General features: G+C 46.3%; 2 protein-coding genes across 5 annotated transcripts; both read right to left on the reverse strand.

Moving 5' to 3' along the window:
* Positions 1-1,766: 1,766 nt before the first annotated feature.
* LOC140901167 (acidic mammalian chitinase-like) lies at positions 1,767-9,123 on the reverse strand. The gene is made up of 11 exons (XM_073319507.1): positions 9,099-9,123; positions 8,843-8,872; positions 7,656-7,860; positions 6,745-6,801; positions 5,659-5,824; positions 5,180-5,304; positions 4,729-4,852; positions 4,447-4,629; positions 3,469-3,585; positions 3,004-3,139; positions 1,767-2,182 (listed from the first exon to the last, which is right to left on the reverse strand). The coding sequence occupies exons 1-11, from the start codon at positions 9,121-9,123 to the stop codon at positions 1,914-1,916; spliced, it is 1,437 nt and encodes a 478-aa protein (XP_073175608.1). The 3' UTR covers positions 1,767-1,913.
* Positions 9,124-13,680: 4,557 nt separating this feature from the next.
* On the reverse strand, positions 13,681-26,155 carry TAF8 (TATA-box binding protein associated factor 8). 4 transcript variants are annotated; one of them, XM_073319730.1, is made up of 8 exons: positions 26,098-26,155; positions 24,660-24,816; positions 23,620-23,718; positions 23,252-23,314; positions 18,491-18,615; positions 17,996-18,143; positions 17,517-17,659; positions 13,681-17,054 (listed from the first exon to the last, which is right to left on the reverse strand). In XM_073319730.1, the coding sequence occupies exons 1-8, from the start codon at positions 26,128-26,130 to the stop codon at positions 16,911-16,913; spliced, it is 912 nt and encodes a 303-aa protein (XP_073175831.1). In that variant the 5' UTR covers positions 26,131-26,155; the 3' UTR covers positions 13,681-16,910. The 4 variants fall into 4 exon arrangements, with proteins under 4 accessions (XP_073175831.1, XP_073175830.1, XP_073175833.1 ...); XM_073319729.1 differs by having other exon boundaries at positions 25,989-26,143; XM_073319732.1 differs by lacking the exon at positions 26,098-26,155 and adding an exon at positions 26,078-26,093.
* Between the last annotated feature and the right edge of the window lie 182 nt (positions 26,156-26,337).

Consider the following 26,337-nt stretch of genomic DNA (forward strand, 5'->3'; position numbering starts at 1 on the left):
TATAGTAGGTCATGATAAATCCCCCAGATTTTTTTTCCCTTTGCCACTCTCAGGAGAGAATATGGGAAGCAAACAATGCTTCCTCTGAGATATCTCGTCTGCAGCCTACACTGTGACTGTCCAGAGAGGCGAAAAATACCAAACGCCTACTCCCTGCTGCAACGATGGACCCGCAAGTGGAAATAACCACCCAGACAATGAACCCGCCATTCCTAAAACTCATGTGAAGTGACTGCCTGGTTCCTGTGTTCAGTTCCAGCCTCCAAGGGAAGACAGCAATGGGAGGTCTTAAAAGAAAATACGGAGATCACTTCTAAGTCAGTGGGCCAGATCCTAAGCTGTTGTAAAAGGTAAATGGTTCTGTTGATTTGAAGTGGTGTTACACCCATTTATACCAGCTGAGGATTTGGACCAATAGGATGATGTCTGATTTTTTCAGCCCCAGTTCCACCCTCAGTTACATGCATGACACAGTAGCCCCCTCAACCTGTGAGTTCCCTCGGTTTCATTAAAAACTTTGAACAGCAAGAGCAATGGGCTAGATGAGACGTTACTCCTTAGGAGGCTGGTATTTTTCAGGCAGCCAGCCAGCTGGCAGAAGCCAATGCAATCAAACCTGCAGCAGCAGGGTAATCTCCTGGCGATTACGTTCCATGAACTGGTCCGAAAAGCAGAGGTAGCAGGTGCAAAGATGTCTTCCTGTTAGGGTCCTTTCTGTGAATTAAAAATACCCTAAACTAGAGTCTATGGCATGAGGACACAGCATAAGAACTGAATAGAATAGAGCTTATCACCTTCTTTCTGAGGAGGCCTGTCAAGAACCCCTCTAGACCAGGGGCCTGAGTCTCTGCTCCTTTACACCAGTTTTACCACTGTGTCGCTCCTATTATCTTTATTATTTATATTTGGCCCAGTGAAGTTACTCTAGGATTTACACCAGCGTCAGTGAGAGGAGAAGTAGGGCCAAGCTGTGCTTTTTATGTCTGTTAGGTAGCTAGGGTCATTATGAAAGGTAAATGTACGCTTCAAGGTACCCACTTGAATTCAATGAGATTTGCTACTATGATTTGTCTTCCCAATATATGTTCCATTGTGACTTACGGCCGCAGGAACCTTCATGATCTTGAAGTCTTCTGATGCTTAAAGGTGCAACCCTGAGATAATTTAACATACATTAGGGGCTATAGCTTGTAGTAGACTGTGCCAGTGGGTGCAAGGCTGTGCTATACAACAACCGCAGCTATTCATTTCCCACATTTCTCCAAGCAGGCTCGACCACTGCGTGAAGATGTCTTGTGGAACCTCCCCTGCTGGTGAAGGTTCCACAAGACATCTTCACGCAGTGGTCGAGTAAATCCCAAAATAAGGACTTGGTCGGCCCAGGGGATAGGGAACTGTACTGGGTATCAGGAGATCTAGGTTGTGTTTTCAGCTTGGGCACTAATTTGCTACGTCACCTTGGGAAAATCACTTCCACTCTCTGTGCACGAGATTCTCCATCTGTAAAATGGGTATAAGGTTATTTACCTTCCTTTGAGATTGAGGGAAGAAAAGTGAGATAACTATTAATTATTATTATTAAAAATTACATGAGCTGAGATGGAGAAGGACACAAATCTGAACCACAGAAAGATGTCTTAGGAAATATCTGACTAAGCCACGCTCAGCCTGTGTTGAATATCTTGCCTATGTAGTTTTGCAATGCATTAACAGAGAAGACACTATATAAAAGAGATTATTATTTATTACTGTTAAAAGCAGGGTCACCAATCACACAGCAGACAGACCACACACATATTAGTGCCTTATTGCCACCACTTGGCTTTTTTTAATAGGGCAAGAGGGATTCTGCCGGGAATGATTCGAGTTACAGTATGTTACTCATCAGTGTTTGTTCTGAGCTGGGACTGGGGTTAATATTTTGGATAATTACAGCACTTGCAGCTCTCATCAAAGATGAGGCCATCTGCACAGGTAAAGTGGTGAGTCCTGCCTCCAGCACATACGTAGAATTTTGTATTATCTTTGGGGTCGGCATAGGTACCATCTTGTCTACCAGCACAAAATGAACCATCTCCCCCCTCAGTTGGGGGAATAACTGGAGAGGTAGTTGTACTGTCATCTGGAGAAGGCGTGGGGTCTGGTGGAGGGATGTCTGTCGGGCAGTTGGGCACAATCGGATCTAAAATGAATAATTAACAAGTCATTAAGATACATGGATTCAGCCAGATTTCATCTACACATGTATTCCTGTATGCCTGTCTATGTTTCTGGACGCTATGCTTCATAATTTGTAATGGCTGTTATCTTGTTTATCACCCAGGGCTCCTGGACTACGAGCACGATCCTGTATAACTTGAGCTAAAGGACTGGCCCCACCCCCACAGGTAAGAGCTGTAGCAGATTCACATCCTCTGCAGATCAGGCACAGAATGGGCATGGTTCACACACTGACAAGCATGTTTCAGAGACATGGTCTAGACGTCTAATCCTGCCTCTGGATTAACATGGCCTTGACGAAGTCACGTAACAATTCAGAGCCTCAATTTCCCCATCTGTAAAACAGGGCAAGTAATATTTATCTGCCTTATATATGTTGTGAGGATTAACTATCTTACAAAGCTCTTCCAAAATGTAAAGTGCTATATAATGGCTCAGTGTTAAGACACCACACATAGCAAAATGCTGAACTTTGCCTCATCAGTAGTTTTCTAAAGCTCATATTTACCACATGACAAGCACTTGCATGTTTATAGGCGTGCAAATGGAAACAGGAGCTCCAGCTACAAATATGTGTTTTTGGGGTGACACTCACCTCTGTGCAGAGGGCTAGCACAAAACCAAAAATTCAGGCAGTGCTTATGTTCTACTTAATACCTATATTGAGAACTAGTCCATGTTCTGGCCCTCTGCAGAGGAGGGAATTTCACCTTAGCAGTGTGACAAACATATACTGAACCTCCTAATTATATAGGCCTGAAATACTCATTAGCACCTTCTTACCTTTTGTTTCGAGGAGTCTCTTCAGCTCACTTATTAGAGGATACTTTCCTTCATTGCAGAAAGAGCCCTGGAAATCATCCAGGTCAATAGCCCACACCATGGCACCTCCAAAATGTTTCTCCTTCAAGTATTTGACCTATCAAAAAAATTCGTACAACTATCAATAAAATTTCCACAGCTGCTTAAGAATTCCTTTAAGAATTTCAACACACACACACAGTGAAACCAGTAATTGGCTAGACAGCCATAGATCACAGAACTTCTAGGCAGTAAAGCCCCAGCTCAAAAAAAATGCTTTGGGAAACATTCCCATCACATTCACAGTGCCTTAGTGCAATACGAACGAGGCTGAAAATATCTCCCTTTATCGAGAGACTCTGAAATGCACAGAATTTAAGCCAAGTGCTTCCTAATAGTAGGAGCAGAGCATAAGTAAAGCTCACTTTAAAATGTTAAAGGTCTTACTTTGTGTTTATAACTGCACATGTTGTCATATCCAACCCATTCATTCCCCTTAACGGCATAGGGGACTTTCTGGTCCTGAATCCATCGTACCTGAGCAGTCTTTAGGAATGTGCAGATCTGCCAAAACAGCAGGGAGTTAACACACAGTGGGCCTCGTTCAGGAGCCAAAAGGTGAAGTCAATGGGCTAGATCTTGTCCCCCCTTTTAGTCTGCAATCCAGCAGCCTAAGTGGTCAGCTAGGAGTTACTCTGGTGGTGTAGAATTGGTGTACCCTGCCTTACCACCTCCTTGCAGCCCCTAGGCCACACAGCTGACAGGAGAGAAGGTGATCACATCACAGCTATACTCCAATCCCCCAGAATAGCCCCTTAGGCTTTGCAGCAGCAAAGAGTAGCTTAGAGCAGCCTTACTTTAATTGGCATCAGGGACTGCATTGGCCTGGGGAATAGGGGAGAAGAAGTGGACACAAAGGGGGGTGGTACAGCCACGTTTGCCCCACCTCCCGTTTGGGACCAGAGCTGAATGGAACTCTTCCAGACCTGAAGATCTAGCCTGCTAGTGTCCCTGCAGTACAACACTAGTGTAAGTGGGAAGAGAATCTGTCCACTGTACAGGAAGAGAGAGAAGCTTAGACAAGAGATAGAAACTCAGCAACCAGCCTAAGCAAAAAAGAAATATGTCACCTATAAATCATAAAAGTACATGCCATAAAACACTAATTATGGGCCAGATTCTCAGCAGCTACAAACTGGCATAGCTCCATTGAAATCAATGGGTCTGATTCTCATTTACACTCAGGACCCTCTACCTCTCTAGTGGTGTAAAGGGGCCCTTAAAGTGAGCATACGGCCCCTTTGCACTGCCAGAGTGAAGTAAAGGCATCTTAGTTTCGCCTGAGAACCAGGACTAATGGAACTAGCTCAGTTTACATCAGCTCAGGATCTGGGCCACAAAATGTAATTTTCTCAAGCTTCTCACCTCATAATAAGCCCAGAAACCAGCTTCCCGGGTGTAAGGCCCAGAAGACCCAGCCCCAGAGGCTGGGGCACCAACAAATGTGTCACTGCTGCTAAGCCTAAAGGTACGCCCGTAGGTGGGGAATCCCATCAGGAGCTTCTCGGCTGGGACACCGTTATCGTTCCAGTATTCCATGGCATATTTCTGCAGAGATCCAAATGGAAAATCTTTTTACCACCAGTGCCCGTTATCTCAGCTCCCTCTTGGAGAAATAAAAAGGGAATTTGCTGTCTGTTCCCTTACACAGTTGAAGTACTTGAAGTCACCATAGTCGGCAGAGCCTTCATAGAGCGGGCTGTTGTGCCCTGTGAAGGAATCCCAGCCTCCATGGAAGTCATAGGACATCACGCTGATGAAATCGAGAAGCCTGGTTTAAATTAAATGAAACAAACAAACAAACAAAGAAAACACAGTTAGGAATATGATTTCCTGATGGACAAATGAGTCAGCAGACAATACATCATCCCACGTTGACCTAAAGGATGCACAAGACTTTGGGCCTGAATATCCATTGCCTAGAACCTTATGCTGTCACTTACGCCTGCCCAAAGGGAGTGTAAATGCTACCATGGGGATTTAGTAGCGTTTTGCACCCACCGATTTTGCATGGGTACTAATGATGAGGCAAGGGGCAAGGCAGCAGAGAACCAGGCCAATCGCATGTCAAGCACAATGCGGGAACCAGTCCACTCACTTCCCTATCTCAGCAATTTCATATCCAGCGTCAATAGTTCCTTTGCCAGCAGATACCGCTGCGGTAACCAACAGCCTTGGGAGTCCAGTGCTTGCAGCCTCAGCTTTAAAGGCTTCCAGCATTTCCTGAAAATGGAAATGAGAGCGTTGGCAGTGATTCTTGTAAAAATGTCATTCATGTCTAGCAGGAATATCTATCTAGAAACAGCCCCACAACCTGCCCTTTGCTATATATACACTCCTAAAGATCTTCACAAGATTCCTTCCATGTCTCATTGTCCCCAAAGCCCTTGCAAGATGGAACAGTATCTTAAACAAGGTCTGATACCATAGTCCACAATAGTTGGACTCAAGTTACTAAAGGTGAACTAAAATAATGCAGTGCCAATGTAAACACTGCTGATACACAGCTTGGTGGTTCAGATCTGACTCACTCCAGCTGATATACAGAATAACTGAGAGAGCGCACTGGTTACTCACCTGAATCAAGATGGTGAAGCGATGTTTGTCCTCGGGGGGGCTACCTCTAGAACCTGGGTATTCAAAATCCAGGTCGATCCCATCAAACCCAAACTTACGGAGGTATGCGATCACCGAGTCAATGAACGTTTTACGATTAACTGGTGAGGCAACCATTTCAGTGAATCTGGAAGAGGATAATTCTTAGACAACTTGGCCCCCTTTTTTTTCTCCACCAACACATGCAAAGCAGACTTGTTCAGTTCCTCTTTTATAAATGTAATTGTCTTAATACATAACAATCTAATTAAAACCCACTTCCATTAATCACCTCCCTTGCTGTCATTAGCAACGTGTACCCAATAATCCACAATTAATAAGTTCTGTTATCACCAAACTCCAGAGTCTGAAGACCTGCGTATTTATCTCAGTCTGCCCTCATCTTTATCCTCCTCCTTCTCCACCATGAAACTATCCTCACCAAAATTCATCCCAACCTGTTCTCTACCATTGTCGTGTGTCCACTAGTACCACCATCCCATTCTCTGCATGATCTGTTTACTCAGAGTACCCTTAATCACTTTCCTAGCCATTATCTTCACTATCAGCTTGATCCACCATTCAATGAAGTCAATGGAAAGACTCCCACTGGATCAGGACCCATCTTCATTATCTCATCATCGTTACACTACCATTTTCTGTTTAATGCTCCCATTTTCCGCTTGGGATTTCCAACCACTGCAATATCCAACCTAACTTTTCCCAGCCATCCCCTGCTTACCCATTCTCCACAATCACCTGCCATTCGTATCATGAATGTCTAATCACCATTAACTATCTATATTTTCATAATTCATCACCATTCTTCTCCTTATTTCTTCAACCATTGTCACCAGCAACCACAGTATCATCAATACCCAGTTCTTCAGCTACCCAGTCACTACCACAGTTTACATCTGGTCATTCACATCATCATCGTGAGCCTAATCCTATCCCCCGTGAAGTCAATAGCAAAGCTCTCACTGACTCCAAAGGAGCAGCAGGAGGCTGTATGTTGCCAAGGTCTCAGCATCATCTTTGTCATTAAGTCAAGGGAAAAGTTCTCACTTCTGAGTGCCAAAGTTCCACCCTCCAATAGCCAGGCTGGTTACAAGTTTGTCGTTTCTGTGACATGAGAAAAGAAAAAGGAAGGTCAGTAAGCAGCAGTCACTTGGTTGCGTTTGAGACTTGGCTCAGTTGTGAACTTTTTGTTGTTGTTATTATTTTTAATTTGAGAAAACCTATTCAGTTCTTTTTGGTGATCATAATTCAGTATTGGTAACAGTGTTGCCTAGAGGCCCCAAGCCAGATTAGAACCCCATTGTGCTAGGTGCTGTACAAACACATAGCAACAGACCGACCCTGCCCTGAAGAGCCAACAGTCTAAACAGATAAGACACACAACGGGTGGGACAAAAAGAAATGTTAGCATCCCCATTTTACAGATGGGAAGAGCGAGGCACAGAGAGACCAACTCTGTCAGAGCTGGGATCTGAACCGAGAGCTCCTAAATTTCTGTGCAATGCCCAGCCACAGGGTTCCTCACCTCCTCTTTGGTTTAAAAACTGTGTTTTTGTAAAAAATAATAATAATAATAATTTACACTTGAACTGGACTCCTGTGTCAGACCACATTCCAGCCATGAGTAACCTAATGCATCCAAAATATACTAATCTGAAAACAGGGTTGAATACAATCGACCCTTAGGACTTGATCATGGAACCTTGACTCACACTGGTGCACACTTACACAGTTCCACCAAAATCAGCGGGACTACTTGTGTGAGTAAAGTCCCATGAAGGTTGTGGAACAGAGCCCTTAATGAAAGCATTGCTGCTAGATATCTATTAAACTATTCCTGTTCTCTAATAAAGAAATTCTTCATTGCTAATAGAAAAATCTCAGTTTTACCTGGCAACAAGTAGTATTTTTTAAAAGCAAAATTTGCTTTAAATCTTGTAAAATTGGAAAGTGCTGACCTTTTCTTTAGTGCTTGAAATTCTGGGAAGAGTCTATCTTCATCATTCCATTCATATGGGGCAATCTTATTTTGATTCATAGTTGCAAAGGCATAGACCAAGTGGGTGCATAGATTTGGGTCCACATTGTTTGGGAAGTACTTGGCAGGTTCTGGCCTGTACTGAGACCAATTAGTGAAGTAACACACAAGTTTGTAGGCAGAGCCTGGCAGGAGAAAAGCAAATTCCAGATATTAAGATGGAAACGTCGGTTTGTTTCTTGATGGAGACATCCGGTGTTATTGAGTGTGGAATCAGACGTGCGATTCTCCTTTCACCAATGTTGGTGCAGGAGTAAATCCACTGATGTCAATGGAACAACACTGAGGTAACAAGAGGAAATTCTAGCCTTTTCTTGCTCATCTTCTGATCATACAAATAGATGCACCGGTCCTGAGTGTGAATGGGGATTTCATTTAACAGTCACTTTCTACTCACAAATTCTGCCTACGCAATGCTACCCTGGTATGTATATTTTCTGCATCTACATCTAGGAGTCAGTCACATGTCCCATTCAAGCAACTTCCCAATGACATGTTCCCACATGTTCCCAATGACAAATACAGCAATAAACAGTGTTTTTGAGATATCACCAAGGTCGGGGCGTTCCCTTTCAACCAACCACAACGCAGAGATAAACATTTGGCCCAGAGCAGAACAATTATGTTATCGACAGGATAATCTTGCTTAGTTAGAAACCAAGGCCCAGGGTGAGTAGACTCAGCTATCAGTCAGCATTAGAGAAAACAAAGACTACTGGTTTTATTGCCCCTTGCTCCAGTTTAACACCGAGTTGCATGAAAGACACGTGCCCATTCTTGAAGTCAGAGAATGGTTGTTAGAAGGAGCAAAAATGGATGGAGCCAACAAAGGGAAACATTAAAGAATAACGAAGAGGGATCAGTGAGTCAGATCCTCAGCACGAAAGCTTATGCTCAAATAAATTGGTTAGTCTCTAAGATGCCACAAGTCCTCCTTTTCTTTTTGCGAATACAGACTAACACGGCTGTTACTCTGAAACCATAACTACACTGAAATTGAGCTACACCGATTGACACCAGCTGAAAGTCTGGCTAACTGTTCTTTCTAACTGTATTGCAGTTTCATCAGGACCCTGTGCACAAAAAGAAAGAATAAGATGCTCTTACCCAGCTGCAACTGCACCAGAATGGCCAAAGCTGCAAAAAGGAAGAATGCATTAAAAATAAACTTGACTAGAGCCTTTCAATGCTTAAATCAGTCCCAGAGCAAGTAAAACTATTCCATGTACATTGTTACCCAGACACCTGCTAGGACCAGTTCTAGAACACACTGTCCCTGGGCAAAAGGCTGTTGCCTCTGAGACCAGCCATCCAGGGAAGTTATATCCTGATGTAGTCAGCAAAGGCAGAGAGAGTTACTCACCGACCCACAGCAACACCTTTCCCATCTCTCCTTCCAAGGGAATGTCCCACCGAGGGAACTCAGAAGTGCTTTATGTGGCAGAGGCAAGTCCTTATCAGCGTGGAACCTGAACACCTGCATAAAAGACAGCAGAACCACAAACAAAATAAAACAAACAGATAGAAAAGCTCATTTATTCAAGGACATCAACACCTCCAGTGCCAAGGCTGGGGGTGGGAAGTTGGAACCAGATCCCCTTCCATTTATCTAAGGGAGTGGAGAGCACCAATTCCCTCTGGGCGAAATGCCGCCCGAGACAGAGGGCCAGCAGAACGCCAGGCACCGCTTATTCCCTCAAAATGGTTTTGAAGGAACCAAACTAAAATGTTAACAAAAAGTATTACTGCCTAGATCTTGTGCTGCAGGTGGGGACTCACACACACCACCCCAGGAGGGTTCGCCAACAGTGTCTCCATCCTTTGCACCTCCCCAATTCTGGGCTCCAGGCTGCCAACAGCTTCAGGTGGCCCTAGGCCAATATGGCAGCCGAGGCTCATCAGAGTGCAGGGAAGGCCTGGCCATACCCATTTCCCTCAGCCGGGCCCTCTGTGCCAGACACGGAGACCAGAGGATGCATAGGGATTGCTACACTGGCCTTCATACATTGGCAAATACCCCTACACTGGGATGATCCTGCCATGGCTAGCTACAGCAGCTTTTTGGCTCAAAGAAGCCCCAACACAGGGGAGAATCTGGACCTCTATAAGTCTAAACCTACGGCCACTGAAGTTAGTGGGAATGCTCCTGTTAAAGTCGATGAAAGTGCATTAGGTCACTGGATCTGGCCTAAGGTGCTTATCCCCCCCCCGACCTCATGTAACTTGTTTATCCACTGCCCTCCTCAGAAACTTTAATCCCCTTGTCACCCAGGCTATATTGGCAACACATGAAAAGATAAGGACCGAGAGGGATAGACACAAGGGGGTGGGTACAAGGTTTGCCAAGAGAGGGGCCCTGATAAGACCCAAGCATGCCAGGTGCAAAAAACTCCAGTACAATTAACCTTCAGAGAGTGACAAATGGCCTGGAGATAGACTAATCGCTAAAGTAAGTCAAGGCTGTTGAGCAGCTATCCATCGCTACTTGCATAACTGGTTGGGAGAGCTAGATTATGCATATCTCTAATATACTCCCCCTTTTCCTGCACCTTAGCCTACTTCTGTGCTGAACCACCGGCCAGAGCTCAAGTCTTTTCAGGACCTTAAACAAAAAGAATTAAACTGCCATGACAGAGAGCGTGCTCCCCAGTACTAGATGTTCTGTCCAGTTCCTCCACCAGCCAAAGGCAAGCTTTATGAAAGGTGAGCATCTCTTCTATTTCTTGCCAACGTCTCCTCTTCTTCTCAGAGCATTCCAACCCAATAGATCTCACTTCATACAAGAGTTATGCACAGGAAATGTTTCTCTGTTGACGGTCAGGACGAATACCCTTGCTTCTGATTCTGATTGGAAGGGATTCATACCAACCATCTTGTAAAACCGTGTCATGCATGTCAGAATCAAATACTGTGTCTTTCTCTCCGCCAGCCTCAAGAATCCCTTGGGCCACCTTCTCAGTACACAGAGCGTCACTCTCTGGTATTTTGGTACATTTCAGAAAACTAAGCCTTAAGATCTGATGCACTCATTACACTTCCCTAGGCCTTTTCTAGAACCCTAAAGTCCTCAAATAGTCTCCAGCACTTGACTTGGGACCAGTTCCTAAGGCTACCCACACTGCTCCGTGATATAAATGATAACCAATTCATGCTAACGCTGCACTCATAGAAGTCTAAATGAAACCAATTGAAATGATGAAGTCACAATGAAATGTTTTTACCCTTATTGAAGCAAAACGAGAAAGTCGAAAGGATTCATCTCAAGGTCCTGGGGAATTACAGACCTGTCAGCCTAACTTTGATCCCTGGGAAGATACTGGAACCAATTATTAAACCATCAGTTTGTAAGTACCCAGAGGCTAATAGGGTTATAAGGAATAGTCAGCATGGGACTTCAGTAGGACTATTCTCCCCGTAGGAAAATCGTGATACTTACTTCCTTAATTCAGCTATTTCATATGCAGCATCAATAGTCTCTGACAGTCCACACAGCTGCTGTGATCAACGGCCTCCGGCATCCAGTGCTTGCAGCCTGAGCCGTAAAGGCTTCCAGCGTTTCCTAAGGGGGGGAATAAGGACCGCGGTCACTCTTGTGGGAAGGTCATTCGCTTTTTTGTGCTAGCTTGTATGAGCCACACATGCAGGCACCCGGTGCCTAGCATTCTCTCAGTAGTCTGCACAGACAGCTAGCCCAGGCCTTCACTTAGTCACAGAGCCGGGTTTGACAGACGCTGAGTCTCCACAGCTCTTAATGAGGTCAGTGGAGCGAATACATGCTGAAGGTTAAGCATGTGCTCAAATTCCTTTCTGGATGGGGGCACAGGATGGAGGTGTGGGATAGCACGTCGGTGGCTCACCTGAATCAAGATGGCGAAGCAATGCTTGTCCTCTGGCGGGCTGCCCCTGGGACCCAGGTATTCGAAGTCCAGGTCACTCCCATCGAACTCAGACTTATGGAGGTAGGCGATCCCCGAGTTGATGCTTTTATGGTTACCTGGTGGGGTAACCACGTCGGTGAACCTGGGAAGAAAAGGTGTCCTAACTGGACAATAGCACTATCACTCCTAATTCTTACGTGAGTGACACCCCCAGTTCTGATCCCACTGAGAACGGGATTTGGAGTCAGGGAGCCCATCACCAGGAACAGGACACCAGCTAGGTCTCTGCAGTATCTGCAGATTAATGCAGTGACCATAAACTCTGGGACAAAGGAAAGACAAGGGAGAATCAAATGGTTACATAAAAAGTTTAATCAGGTCTGATGGTGGTGGTACTTTATATCCCAACTGACAAGGCTCCAAGGACAAAATGCAATGAATCTTGCTAGAAAGAGTGACCGGTTATGGGGTGATTACACTCAAGGCTCTGCCTCTTCATCCCTTGTGACTCTTCATGACTACACAGATGCTGTGGGATAAAGCTGCCTGTTCCCCATTGCCTTCCTGGTATAGCCATCCAAAGGAGACAGTGTGGCCTCGCAGATAGGTCACTGCGGACTGGGACTGAGGAAATCTGGGGTTTTGTTCCTGGCTCTGCCACAAGCCTGCTGGGTGACTTTGTGCAAGTCACTTCCTCTCACTGTGCCTCAGTTTTCCCAGATGTAAAATGGGGATAATGACACTGATTTCCTTTGTAACGTGCTGTGAAATCTACACCTGGAAAGTGCTGTATAAGAGCTAGGTATTATTCAGATACAACGGGTCCCCAGTCCTGCAGTTCAAGAACTACTTCTTCTGGCAGGGATGGATGTAGTGATTCCAGATCAGGATGTGGGATGTGCTCATTTGTATCCTGATACCCAGAATGACCTCCCAGCTCACAACAATGGTAGTGGTTGGCCTTGGGAACAAACCAAACGTTGCATGCATATTTATGGATGAGGCAAATACTTCGTGTGCTTGGCAAATTAGAAAAGAGGAAGGGCTTTCCCATTCTCATACTCCCCCCATCCCTCCCTCAGGAGAGAGGAGAAATGAAACCCATCAGATTTCATGAAACTGAGCAGATTTCAGTCCAGACTAACAACAGCCCACTGCCTTGCGTTACATAAAGTAGGATTAATTTAGGGCCCGATGCTGCACCCAGTTCACGTGCATAGTGCCTCACGTTATGAACAGGACAGGGAGCACAGGGGACAGAAATTCTGCATTAATGACACATTGCTGTTTGGCCTTGGTTACTCTGCCTCATAGCGTAAGGGGGGGCCTAAGAGGGGAGTGTATAGCTAAGCACCATATTAACACTCTTGGTGATTGGGATCAGTCTTAACCTTCGGTCTGTGCAGACATGCCCATTTTCTCCTCAACCCTCATTTACCCTGTGCTGTTGTAGTGAAAGGAGCAATTGCACGCAGAGTCTATGGCTAGCTAACCATATACCTTTCTTCTCAGTGCAGAGGACTATGCCTAGCACTGAATCTCAGTTGCATTCACGTGCAGTCTTCCGCTCACACAGGAGCACAAGATCCTTTCAGGCTCTTCTGTGAGACACCCAAGGAGCTGCAGGGGCCAGGGCTTTTTTTTTTTTTTTTTTTTTTGCAACTCCAATGAAAGCAACGGAGCTAGATCAGGGTAAAACTGGAATAATGCACTGGGGTACCAGACCCCAGATGCAGTCCATGCTAGTGCAGTGACAGCAGGGATAGTCTTCAGTACCAGGCATTGCTCTCCAGCTCAGAAATGTGGCAAAATTCCAGGGCTGGCCTCGATGGTGGAGTTCTTACTCCAGAACACGGAGGAAAAGGCTGAACACAAACAACCAAGGGAAGCTGTTAATCCTGGATAGACATTCAATCAATCCCTAAGTGCATCCAAGGTTCACACGTCAACAGTGACTCGCTGTTATTAGAGACAGAACTTCTTTTATTATGAACTTAAAAATAATTATTTTCACTCTACTTTTGTCCAACTCAGGTTTTTATCATCAAAAAAGCCTAATCCAAAATGTCCAAACAAAAATATAAATTTATAAATATACAATGTATGTACATACATTCTTCTATACAACAAATGCACTGGCAGGCTTGACAATGGCATGCGCAGGGCTCTTTCGCCAGGGATAACGTTTCAGAGCTTCTGGCTGGATTCTGAGCCTCCCACGATGGAACAATTCAACCTCAGGGAAAAAGGAATTTTACATGTTGGTCCTGGTGGCATTTAGGCCCCAATCCTGCTTCTGCTGAAGTCAATGGCAAATCTCCCACGGACTTGGATGGTACAGAATGAAACGCACACATGGCAGGCTCCGGCCTTTGCATTTAGAATCTCCCTTTAGCAACCAGTTTTTACCCTCATCCTATTAGACATGGGAGTGATGTGACATCACCATTAACTACAAACAGCCACTGCTTTGGCCAAGGTTGTCTTCTGAAGATAGGAGGATTCTAGCAGAAAAACAAGGCACGTCCAAGCATGGACACTTCTTTACTCCAACATCTCACCCACAGCACACAGAGCCCTTGCTTTCTGAAAGCAGGGTCTCAGCACAATAATTGGCTTGAGTGAAGAGGTTGTTGTGATTACTTCCCCCTAGCACCTCCCCATGCCACACTTTTCCTTCAGCTGGGAGGACAAGGAGACTTCTTCCAGTGGGTAAAGTATTGAAGCATAAGAGAGCAGCACCCTACCCTCTCCGCTGGGCAATGCTGCCAGCCTGCCAGGGGCATTGCTTCCTGATCACAGTCTCATGAGGCAGCATGGTGAATTGTTCCAGGAATCATCAAACCAGCTAGTACCGAGGGAAGAGACCGGAAGACAAAGGGATATATTTCTAGATAGCTGGAGAGTGATAGGTGAGAGGGCAACTATATAAACCACCGGGTACATGGACAGAGAAAGGGAGGTAGAGCACCAAGAGACTGATATTTCCCATAGATTTCTGGTTCCCTGCCCAAATGCACAGTAGGCTGGATGTTAGTGGAGTGACAGAAAGGGCTGAGCACGACCAATTTCATTGCAGAGATAGAGAGCTTAAAGAGCTGGCTTACTGAGGTGGAAAGGGAAGGAGATTTTGATACTTTTCATCTCAGGATCTTTTCCACATATGCCTTCTAAAAAAAAGGCCTGATCAATTTTGCTTTCAGTTTCAATAGCTCTAAAGTGTTTCGTTTCTATTTTTCCAAAATTTAATTTAAAAAATGCTTTAAAATCATCAACCTGCTGCCTACTTTTCTTCCTTGGGCAGCCCAATTTTGGGAGGGGTAGTGGTTTAGCTAAACCTGTATACATGTGCTTCAGAGCAAAACCTTCCCGCTTCCAACAATAATAGTGTTTAACAAGGCAGTCTGAAGCGGTCAAGCCATTTGCAATTGACACTCTGACCTCTGCAACCACTATGGGTGCAATGTTTTCGTCTGCCATGTAATCTCTGCCATTGCTGAATATTTTCACAGAGGCATCTTTTCATTTAGCACTAGCAGTCAGAGAAAGCTATTTGGTATTAGGGGCAAACCCTCGCTGGGTCCATGGATTTACAGCATGGAGTTTCTCTACTCAGGTTTTACTCATCCTTACTCAAGGAAAACTGTTGAAGCCAACCAGTGTTTTGTCTGAATAAAGGCTGAGTGAAAGTTAAGTAAGGGCCTCAGGATCCAGGCTTGAGTGAACACTTATACCATCCCTAGGTCACTGATCATGCTAGAAAGAGCAGTGTTTTTTGGCTGTTAAAGAAAAGGAGTCTTTCCAGTGAATAAAAGCCCTGTATTTCCGCAGGACAAAATGGACCATAAGGACAGACCGTCAATTGATTCTCATTTCGTATTCCAAATTTTCTAGCACAGTGGGTTTCAAACAGCTGGCAGACTCTCAGGGGACCTGTATTGCACTGAAACCAAACAGAATCGAAAGGGAGCCTGAAGCAGCTGTTAGATCTTGCCATTCAGACAGCTGGAAAACATTCTCTAACTGGAAAGGTATAAACAGCATGCTTACTGCTTTTAAGTGCAGCTGTAGTCAGAAAAGCATGGTATTCTGGACCTCTGTATTTATTCCCCTCCTCTTAAGTGACACACCAGATGCACTCAGTTTACCAGATTTAAAAACAAAAAACAAATCAACTTTTAACTGCCAACATTATAAACAAAGTTTGAGAACTGAAAACGCACCAGGGACTCTTCTGCCTCTTACTGGACACTCTCCTCACAAATAACGCCTCTGCACAGTGAATTTAGCGGATTCTGTGCAAAGCAGAGAGAAATCCAGCCCTATGGTTAACAGGCATAAAATCTTGGACTTTTGCCAGAAAAATGCACGAATAAGACAAAGACACACAAGAAGCTGATCTATTGATTAAGAGGGAACCATTCTGACAGATCTGTTGAGTAAGAAGGGGACCACAGTTAATTTTCTCACTATAAATGCACTTTAAAAAATAGTGTGAACATTTTCTGCAACTCCACATTTAAACACTAGAATAAGTGGCATACTTGGGCAGTCTCCCTCGTGACCCTGATACACATGCATAACCCTGCCCATTGCTCCTGAACAAGGGGATTTAGGCCAAACCAAAACACCAACAACTCTGAATATTCAGCAACTTTGGATCTGGGTCTAGATTTCATGGCAGGACCTCTAGCTCTGGACAACCTCAAACTCTAGGGAAGTTTAAGATATGGAGCTTTGTGCAGCAGCCCAAGCCAATCCCTGGTTCAAATAGAGATCACAGTCAACAAGGGACCATGGTGTGAATCCTGGGCACACCAATGCAGACAGGCAGAGTGGAATGGACAAGTCTTTCTTTGAGTCTAGATGAGGACTCCACCAGCCTGTGGAAGCACATCAATTCTTGCATTCTACACAGTCCACTGGGAAACGTTAAGCAGTGAAAACCCTTCTGCGTGCCTCCTCCTTACAGGACGAATCCATCCCATGAAGAGGGGGAATGTCACAGCTGCAGCTAGGTGTTCTCTGGAGTAGATGGGCTGATTCCAGTGTGAGGACTGGTGGCTTCCATGCCCCTTCCCTACTGACTGTGCCAAGCCAGTGGGAGATGGGGGGGGAGGAGGAAGATGGGGGAGGAGAAGTGTAGTTTGGTATGTACAGGAGGTCATTCTTCTGCTTCAGCCACTCGACCAGCAGCATCTCCCCTCATTGTCCTGTGCCACTCATAGCAGCAAAGGAAACCTCCGTGGGACAGCCAGCGGGCCTCCTCTTCCTCCATGCAGTCAGCTTGCTGCAGCTCACTTCTTCCTGCGGATCTTGGGTTTTTTCACTGGCCGGAGGTAGGGATTGTCTATTAGGCTCTCCTCTCCGTTGCGGCTGCCGGACAGGGATGCATTTTGCTGTAGCACTGAAGCATTCTCTTTCTCAGCTCCCGAATCATCCTGCCAAGTAAAAATAATAAATATTTGAAGTTAGGAACAGCTGAGCTGAGGGAGTCTGCAGACCAAAGAGATACACAACAACCAAGAGCAATAGGGATAACGAACAATGAGCAGCACTCAGGGAGATGATCCTTGTTTCCTACTGGGAGTAGATGCCTATGGGAACAGTACAGGATTCTAGGGAAATCCTCTTTCCTCTGAGGTTGCAGTGAAAGTTCCCTCATATAGTCAGGATCCAACATTAACAGCCACAAGGCTCTATTCTGTGAGCTGAAGCATGACAAAGATCTATGATATTTTGCATGTCATTTATACTGGTGCAAAGGGGACATAAAATGGTACCCAAATCAACGCTTGACACTCTGCCCAGGCATGTCAATGATGATTCAAAGGGCAAGACAGGATAATCAGACCCAAGGAGGATCACAATGGAGAGTTCCAAGTTTCTGATCCTGGGCATACCGTGCTCATGTGGAGGGGGAGGTTTTCCGTGTCCGTCTGATCATCTTGCTCGGATGAATCCGTTTCCTCCATCTGCTGCATCTCCAGCTCAGAGGGGAGAAGAGCAGTCAGGTACGGTATTGTGAAAGGTCTGGCAGCAATCACTAGGGACGGGGAAAGGAGGGCACGGTTAGCAACTTAGGAGACTTGCTTCTCAATTAAATGTGTGTTATTTCTAAGCCAACAACTATCAGGAAGCACTGAAGCAAACGTACTATTAAAAAAGCCCCAAAAGTGTTTAACCTCTCCTGAGACTCAGTCCCCTATCTGTAAAATGGGGCTAACAGTATTTCCTTACTCCACAGGGTTGTTGTGAGGATAAATACATGAAAGAGTCTGTAGTACTCCGATATTACATGGGGGCCATGCAAAAACCCAAGATAGATAAAAAAATCATTTATATTTAGTGTCTGGCATTGGGCATCTTAGATAGCTCTTACATGGGAACGTGCTGACATCATCCTTGAAGAGACTCTGCGTCTCTCCCGTCTTTGCCATGAAGCGAGTCAGAGCTCTTTCCACATCACGCCTCTGCGATGCTGCCTTTTCCCGTAGTATCTGGTAATCTGAAACTGGCTCCCGGTACGTCTGTTGGGCAGGAAGGGAGAGAACAAGGAGATGTGCAGACTTAGGACTTGCAGGTACTAGCTCTTTAATAGAGTTACCGGATGCAAGACAGCCAGCTCAAGTTAAAGACACTATTGGTGAGTGGATGACACAACAAAACATAGAGCTCTCAACTAACAACGCCTTGCAGCGAGCTGCAGAGCTCAGAAATACAGAAACCTGTGGCCCAGTAAATGAGATGATTCACAGTAAATGAGAAAGTATCCTAGATAAATGGGTACCAGGCTTACATTAACAGTGCTTATGTTGCTGCTGCTGCAGAGCCAAAGAGACGATGAATGACATTTTGTAAAGTCTTTTCCACTCACCGGAGTTTTGATGTAGGTGTGAGGATCCGGGAACTCAGGAAAATGGCCGGGGATGTGGGATGGATGGGGTTTGTTCTGTCCCGCCGTCAGGGCTTTGGGAGTCACTGGCTGATTTGTCACAGGCGCTGCAGTTAGAATCATAGAATCATAGAATATCAGGGTTGGAAGGGACCCCAGAAGGTCATCTAGTCCAACCCCCTGCTCAAAGCAGGACCAATTCCCAGTTAAATCATCCCAGCCAGGGCTTTGTCAAGCCTGACCTTAAAAACCTCTAAGGAAGGAGATTCTACCACCTCCCTAGGTAACGCATTCCAGTGTTTCACCACCCTCTTAGTGAAAAAGTTTTTCCTAATATCCAATCTAAACCTCCCCCACTGCAACTTGAGACCATTACTCCTCATTCTGTCATCTGCTACCATTGAGAACAGTCTAGAGCCATCCTCTTTGGAACCCCCTTTCAGGTAGTTGAAAGCAGCTATCAAATCCCCCCTCATTCTTCTCTTCTGCAGGCTAAACAATCCCAGCTCCCTCAGCCTCTCCTCATAAGTCATGTGTTCCAGTCCCCTAATCATTTTTGTTGCCCTTCGCTGGACTCTCTCCAATTTATCCACATCCTTCTTGAAGTGTGGGGCCCAAAACTGGACACAGTACTCCAGATGAGGCCTCACCAATGTCGAATAGAGGGGAACGATCACGTCCCTCGATCTGCTCGCTATGCCCCTACTTATACATCCCAAAATGCCATTGGCCTTCTTGGCAACAAGGGCACACTGCTGACTCATATCCAGCTTCTCGTCCACTGTCACCCCTAGGTCCTTTTCTGCAGAACTGCTGCCTAGCCATTCGGTCCCTAGTCTGTAGCTGTGCATTGGGTTCTTCCGTCCTAAGTGCAGGACCCTGCACTTATCCTTATTGAACCTCATCAGATTCCTTTTGGCCCAATCTTCCAATTGGTCTAGGTCCTTCTGTATCCTATCCCTCCCCTCCAGCGTATCTACCACTCCTCCCAGTTTAGTATCATCCGCAAATTTGCTGAGAGTGCAATCCACACCATCCTCCAGATCATTTATGAAGATATTGAATAAAACCGGCCCCAGGACCGACCCTTGGGGCACTCCACTTGATACCGGCTGCCAACTAGACATGGAGCCATTGATCACTACCCGTTGAGCCCGACAATTTAGCCAGCTTTCTACCCACCTTATAGTGCATTCATCCAGCCCATACTTCCTTAACTTGCTGACAAGAATACTATGGGAGACCGTGTCAAAAGCTTTGCTAAAGTCAAGAAACAATACATCCACTGCTTTCCCTTCATCCACAGAACCAGTAATCTCATCATAAAAGGCGATTAGATTAGTCAGGCATGACCTTCCCTTGGTGAATCCATGCTGGCTGTTCCTGATCACTTTCCTCTCATGCAAGTGCTTCAGGATTGATTCTTTGAGGACCTGCTCCATGATTTTTCCAGGGACTGAGGTGAGGCTGACTGGCCTGTAGTTCCCAGGATCTTCCTTCTTCCCTTTTTTAAAGATTGGCACTACATTAGCCTTTTTCCAGTCATCCGGGACTTCCCCGGTTCGCCACGAGTTTTCAAAGATAATGGCCAGTGGCTCTGCAATCACAGCCGCCAATTCCTTCAGCACTCTCGGATGCAACTCGTCCGGCCCCATGGACTTGTGCACGTCCAGCTTTTCTAAATAGTCCCTAACCGCCTCTATCTCCACAGAGGGCTGGCCATCTCTTCCGCATTTTGTGATGCCCAGCGCAGCAGTCTGGGAGCTGACCTTGTTAGTGAAAACAGAGGCAAAAAAAGCATTGAGTACATTAGCTTTTTCCACATCCTCTGTCACTAGGTTGCCTCCCTCATTCAGTAAGGGGCCCACACATTCCTTGGCTTTCTTCTTGTTGCCAACATACCTGAAGAAACCCTTCTTGTTACTCTTGACATCTCTGGCTAGCTGCAGCTCCAGGTGCGATTTGGCCCTCCTGATAACATTCCTACATGCCCGAGCAATATTTTTATACTCTTCCCTGGTCATATGTCCAACCTTCCACTTCTTGTAAGCTTCTTTTTTATGTTTAAGATCCGCTAGGATTTCACCATTAAGCCAAGTTGGTCGCCTGCCATATTTACTATTCTTTCGACTCATCGGGATGGTTTGTCCCTGTAACCTCAACAGGGATTCCTTGAAATACAGCCAGCTCTCCTGGACTCCTTTCCCCTTCAAGTTAGTCCCCCAGGGGATCCTGGCCATCCGTTCCCTGAGGGAGTCGAAGTCTGCTTTCCTGAAGTCCAGGGTCCGTATCCTGCTGCTTACCTTTGTTCCCTGCGTCAGGATCCTGAACTCAACCAACTCATGGTCACTGCCTCCCAGATTCCCATCCACTTTTGCTTCCCCCACTAATTCTACCCGGTTTGTGAGCAGCAGGTCAAGAAAAGCGCCCCCCCTAGTTGGCTCCTCTAGCACTTGCGCCAGGAAATTGTCCCCTACGCTTTCCAAAAACTTCCTGGATTGTCTATGCACCGCTGTATTGCTCCCCCAGCAGATATCAGGAAAATTAAAGTCACCCATGAGAATCAGGGCATGCGATCTAGTAGCTTCCGTGAGCTGCCGGAAGAAAGCCTCATCCACCTCATCCCCCTGGTCCGGTGGTCTATAGCAGACTCCCACCACTACATCACTCTTGTTGCACACACTTCTAAACTTAATCCAGAGACACTCAGGTTTTACTGCAGTTTCGTACCGGAGCTCTGAGCAGTCATACTGCTCCCTTACATACAGTGCTACTCCCCCACCTTTTCTGCCCTGCCTGTCCTTCCTGAACAGTTTATAACCATCCATGACAGTACTCCAGTCATATGAGTTATCCCACCAAGTCTCTGTTATTCCGATCACGTCATAGTTCCTTGACATCACCAGGACCTCCAGTTCTCCCTGCTTGTTTCCAAGGCTTTGTGCATTTGTATATAAGCACTTGAGATAACCTGTTGATCGCCCCTCATTGCCAGTATGAGGCAGGAGCCCTCCCCTCACAGACATTCCTGCCTGTTAAATAATAAAAACTTAGTCCTCATTTTTCAGCCCAATCCCCAGCATAAGAGGAGTGTAAGCAGAAATGGAGCTGATCTCTCTATCTATAGACCATCTATAGTATAACCAGGGACAGACCATTTCCCCTAGGCAACCGTTTCAGACTCCATTCTAGAGCACTCCAAGGAACAATGATTAGTTGAAATTGACAATGAACTGCACTCAGCCCACCACGTATGTGGACAGCAAACCCCATATAGAGAAGTTCAACGGGCAATGAGGTAACACTGGAACAGTACCAACTATTTTGACAAATGGGGCCCTATTCCTTCATTTATCATTTGTCAGTTACAGAAAATCTGAATACAAACTGCTCTTCCAGTAGGTAGTCATCTCCATCGTGCCTCAAAAGAACAGAAACTCTTTGGGTGCTGTGACGAAGCGGGAATGTTCTTAATGTTTTCTCTGAATACTGTGTGGGTGCCTCAGTTTCCCCTATGCAGTTCTTCAGTATCTAGGTGGTGGGATAAGGGGATGTGATTGTTGCAGAGCCCTAAAGGGGCTGCACAGAGACTGGCCGACACCCCGTCTCCTGGCAACTGATGGCCTGGGCCCCTCTCCTCTGCAAAGGTGCCAGCTGAAGGTGTTGGAGAACAGAGAGGTCAGCTGACCTCCTGGCCCGGGAAAGAGACAAAGGCTGGAGGAGGAGTTGGTGGGGTGGAGGAGGCTGGGGGAGACTGCTGGAGAGAGTTTCAGTTTTGGAGCTGGTGGGGGAAATGGAAGGAGGGCCAGATGGGCCTCTGGCCTTCCTGCCCCCCCATGGGGAAATGGAGTGGGGGCCAGATGGGGCTCCGGCCTCCCTGTCCCCCAAAGATGGACCTGACTGAGGGGTCCTGGTCTCTGTACCTACAAGCTCTGTTTTAGACAATGTTCCTGTCGTCTAATAAATCTTCTGTTTTACTGACTGGCTATAACGTCTGACTGTGGAATTGGGGTGCAAGACCCTCTGGCTTCCCCAGGAGCCCTGCCTGTGCGGACTCACTGTGGGGAGCACACGGTGTGGAAGGGGATGCTGAACGCTCCAAGGTCAGACCCAGAAAGGTGGAAGCTTTGTAAGCTTTTTGCCCCGGAGACAGTATGCTCACACAGAGGAGGCTCCCTCAGAGTCCTGACTGGCTTTGTAGGGAGTAGTTCCAGAGCATCGCCCACTGAAGTCGTGACAGGTGCATGCAGAGGGGCTGGTGGAGTGCGGAATACAAGTGCATTCACCCATTTGGTGGGCGTACCCCCAAGCTAAGATTTTACAGTCCACAAAATTTTAGAAATGGCCAAAAACATTTACAGGCACAGAATTACTTGTGGATTCACAGGTTAGTCAATTTCTCTTCCGTTTGTCATCAATTTCACCTTCTGGTTGTTGTGCACTAGCCAGACTCTGCAATGTTTAGGATACAAAACTTCAAGAGGGATTTTTATTTGTTAAAAATGTTACTTTAAACAAAATAAAGTCCCACGGAAACAGTCTGTTGGTCTCAGGATCCATAAAATCTGGGGTTTTTTTTACTATACGTAGGTTTTCAACCAAACATCACCTGACAAAATCCCTTTAACAACCATTTCAATCTATCTATATTACTTTGAATTATTTATCTACTATTGTTTTGCATGGCACCAATTTACTTGCTTAGTCCAAATTAATTCCCTTGCTAGATGATAACCCACGTACGTGCAGTGATGACCATCCGCTGGGAGCGCTTGGCATATGCAGGGAGAGTTTCTACATTGAACCCTGAAACACAAGAGATGGGGAAACAGAAATCACACGAGTATCAACAAAACAAGGACTAACGAACGGGGGTGCTTGCTCATATAGAAAACACTGCTTCTTGGCTCAATTCTGATCTCACTGAAGTCTATAGGAATTTTGCTATTTACTTCAATGGGAATAGGACAGAACTCCAAATGATCTCAATCTATATTTATACCTATCTGAGCATGAAAATACCAGCAGGAGCAAGCGTAGCAAAACAACCCTCCACCCGACCCTTCATGATGCAACCATTGGAGCTTGCTGTGAACCAGTCTGATCCTCACCCATTTCGACTAAGGTAACAACAATATCCGAAAGGGTCGGCTGAGTTCTTGCTGTATGCTCACAGTAGGACTTGGCGCTCCTTCCGATTTCTGACACATCTGGAAAGAAATGTCCAGCAGAACACGGACATTTGAAACAGACCATGGCTTACAGATTTATATCAGACTAATCCTGATTTCAGACACTTATACCTGATGAGAGCTTCAATGAGCCCTTTCATTGAGGTTAGAAAGGAAAGAAAAGGTCTTCTGGAATACAAAGTCTTATGCTGGATTTGTAATTCTTTTGTAAAAAAATGGCTTTGCATCATTTAATGGAGACATTAAGATCAAATAATCAGACAGCGTCTACCAAGTTTGCAGCACATTCATTTGCAAGCATGCAAAACCCCAGGTTTGTGAACTCAGAAAAACATGTGTGCTAAGCAGTGAGTGCACAAATCAGAAAGTTAGGTGCATAGTTGTCTATCTTAGGTACGTCTATGGTCCCCTTTACTAGAGCATCAGCACCTCACAAACTTTACTGTATTTATCTTCAAACCAACCCTGTGAAGCAGGGCAGAGCTATTTACCCCCATTTTACAGATGGGGAACAGAGGCAAAGAGACACTAAGTAACTTGCTCAAGGTTTCAAAGGGAGTCCGGGGCAGGGCAGGAAACTGAACTCAAGTCTCTTAAGTACTAGGCTAGTGCCTTAACCACTGGATCATCCTTTCATTCTCTAGTTACCTCATTTACACAAATGAATAAGTGCTTGCAAAATATATACATTTAAGATTGGAAGTCTGTTTGAAAATGTTGCCCTAAACTTTAGAAAGAGACCAATGTAAAGCTTCAGTAATTAAGAAGCAATTAACTACTGGTGATCTGTCAGGTCTGTTTACATTATAGCAATGTTGCTGTATCATGGGTGCTCATTTCTATTTCCAGTAGGAATACCTGATTTTAAGACCACTGTATTTTATTTCAGAAACTATGCTGGCCTCTCAAATCTCTGCTTTATTGGTTGAAATAGCTGCACCTGTGACACAGATACTTACAGCTCTGTAACATCTCCGTCAGGGTTTCCACCGCTGCCTTTTCGGCACTCTCAAACCCAGCCTCTGTCAGCAAGGAGCTGACCACAACCTGCAGAGTCCTTCTCCGAGCCAAGTAATAATTATCTGCGGGTGTTGTTGAGTGTTTGCCTCCTGATCTCTATAGAAACAGATCCCCCCCACACACACACAAAAACAGGAGATGTCAACAATGACTTCACCGAAGTGAAAAACACCACCACTTGATCACAGAGGAGTAGGGTACAGAAGGATATCATGCAAGAGTCTAATACCAGTTCCCCAAACCTCAACTCTGCCAATATCACCTCAGCCCTGACTTCAACACCCCCTCCTATTCCAGTCTGGCAAAAGAACTGATTGGAAACAAGCATTAGGAATCACACTGATTCTGTTGCATTGTCAGGCTAAGTCACCAGATGGGACAGGACTAGAATTAGACTCACAGCACTGGACCAATTTGGAGTGCTCGGGGGCAGAACTGTGAGCATGTTGCAAGTGGAACTTTAACAAAGCAGTGCCGTGTAGTGTTTACAGCAGGATACTAGGAGCCAGGCCTCCAGCTCTGCCTTGATTTAATAAACCACGAGTCTCTCCTTCAGTCTGCTTGTCTTCTCAGACTGTAGGCTCCTGGAGTTAGGGCCAGTGTCTTGTACATTAGGGTAGCACTTGGCTGCTACTGAAATCCAAATACATAACAGAAATAAATTAGAAGTAAGGAGCAACAGCACCTCCTATCTGATTCACTGGCAGTTGTGGGTGCGTAGCCCATTCATATCTCTGCACCTCAGTCACCCACTTGTAAAACAGCCCTGCCACCATACTGCCAGAACACTTCCTGTTTCTCTACACCTCCCTGCGGGAGGATCTCAAAGACAAGCGAGCCCCCCTTTTCCACAGGAGCATGTTACTCGCCCCCTCGTGCCCAGGGGCAAACAGCGGCCCAGGGAGGGGAAAGCAGGTCCGCAGCAAACCAGATGAGCTGGGCCCAGTCCTCCCGCCCCGGCACCCCACGTGCCCCCTCCTCTGCTCCATCCCCTCCCCGTGCCAGGCTCTGCCCGACCAACGGGACCCCACCCCTGGGCTAAGCCCTGCCAGGGCACTAGACGCTCTGGGGCTCGCCTCGCAGCCCCCCATGCACTGTCCCTTTAAGACCCGCCCACGCCAATCTTCATGTGATTGGCAGCGACCGCGGTCAAGCAGGCTACAGGCACTTCGGCCAATCGAAGGCCAGCTCCAAACCCCGCCTACTCCAGCAGGTCAGCCAATCAGAGCCTCCCTCTCTTCGGCCCAGCAGGCCCCGAAGCCGCCCACCCGAGCCGCAGCCGCTTCGACGCGCGTCGGATAAGCCGGTCCCCCGGCCACCTTGACCCGTGCGCTGGCCATTCCCCAAGAAACTTAACCCCCCGGTATCCGCCGTTACCGTGCCCGAGCCGCTGGACACCGTGTCCGCCATCTTGAATCCATGGGCGACGACGCGCCTGCGTGGCCGCGCGGGGCATTATGGGAGTTGTAGTCCTGACGAGAGGCTGGGGCTGCAGGGGGAAGCCAGTGGCATAGGGGCTGCGATGGGGAAGCTCGTGCTGAGTCTGGGCTGCAGAGGAGCCCTAGGGCTGGGGACCTGAGCGGGAGCTGTCTACCTGAGTCTGGATAGAGCCTGAAA

Source organism: Lepidochelys kempii, chromosome 21 (assembly GCF_965140265.1).
Source record: "Lepidochelys kempii isolate rLepKem1 chromosome 21, rLepKem1.hap2, whole genome shotgun sequence".
Lineage (NCBI taxonomy): Eukaryota > Metazoa > Chordata > Testudines > Cheloniidae > Lepidochelys > Lepidochelys kempii.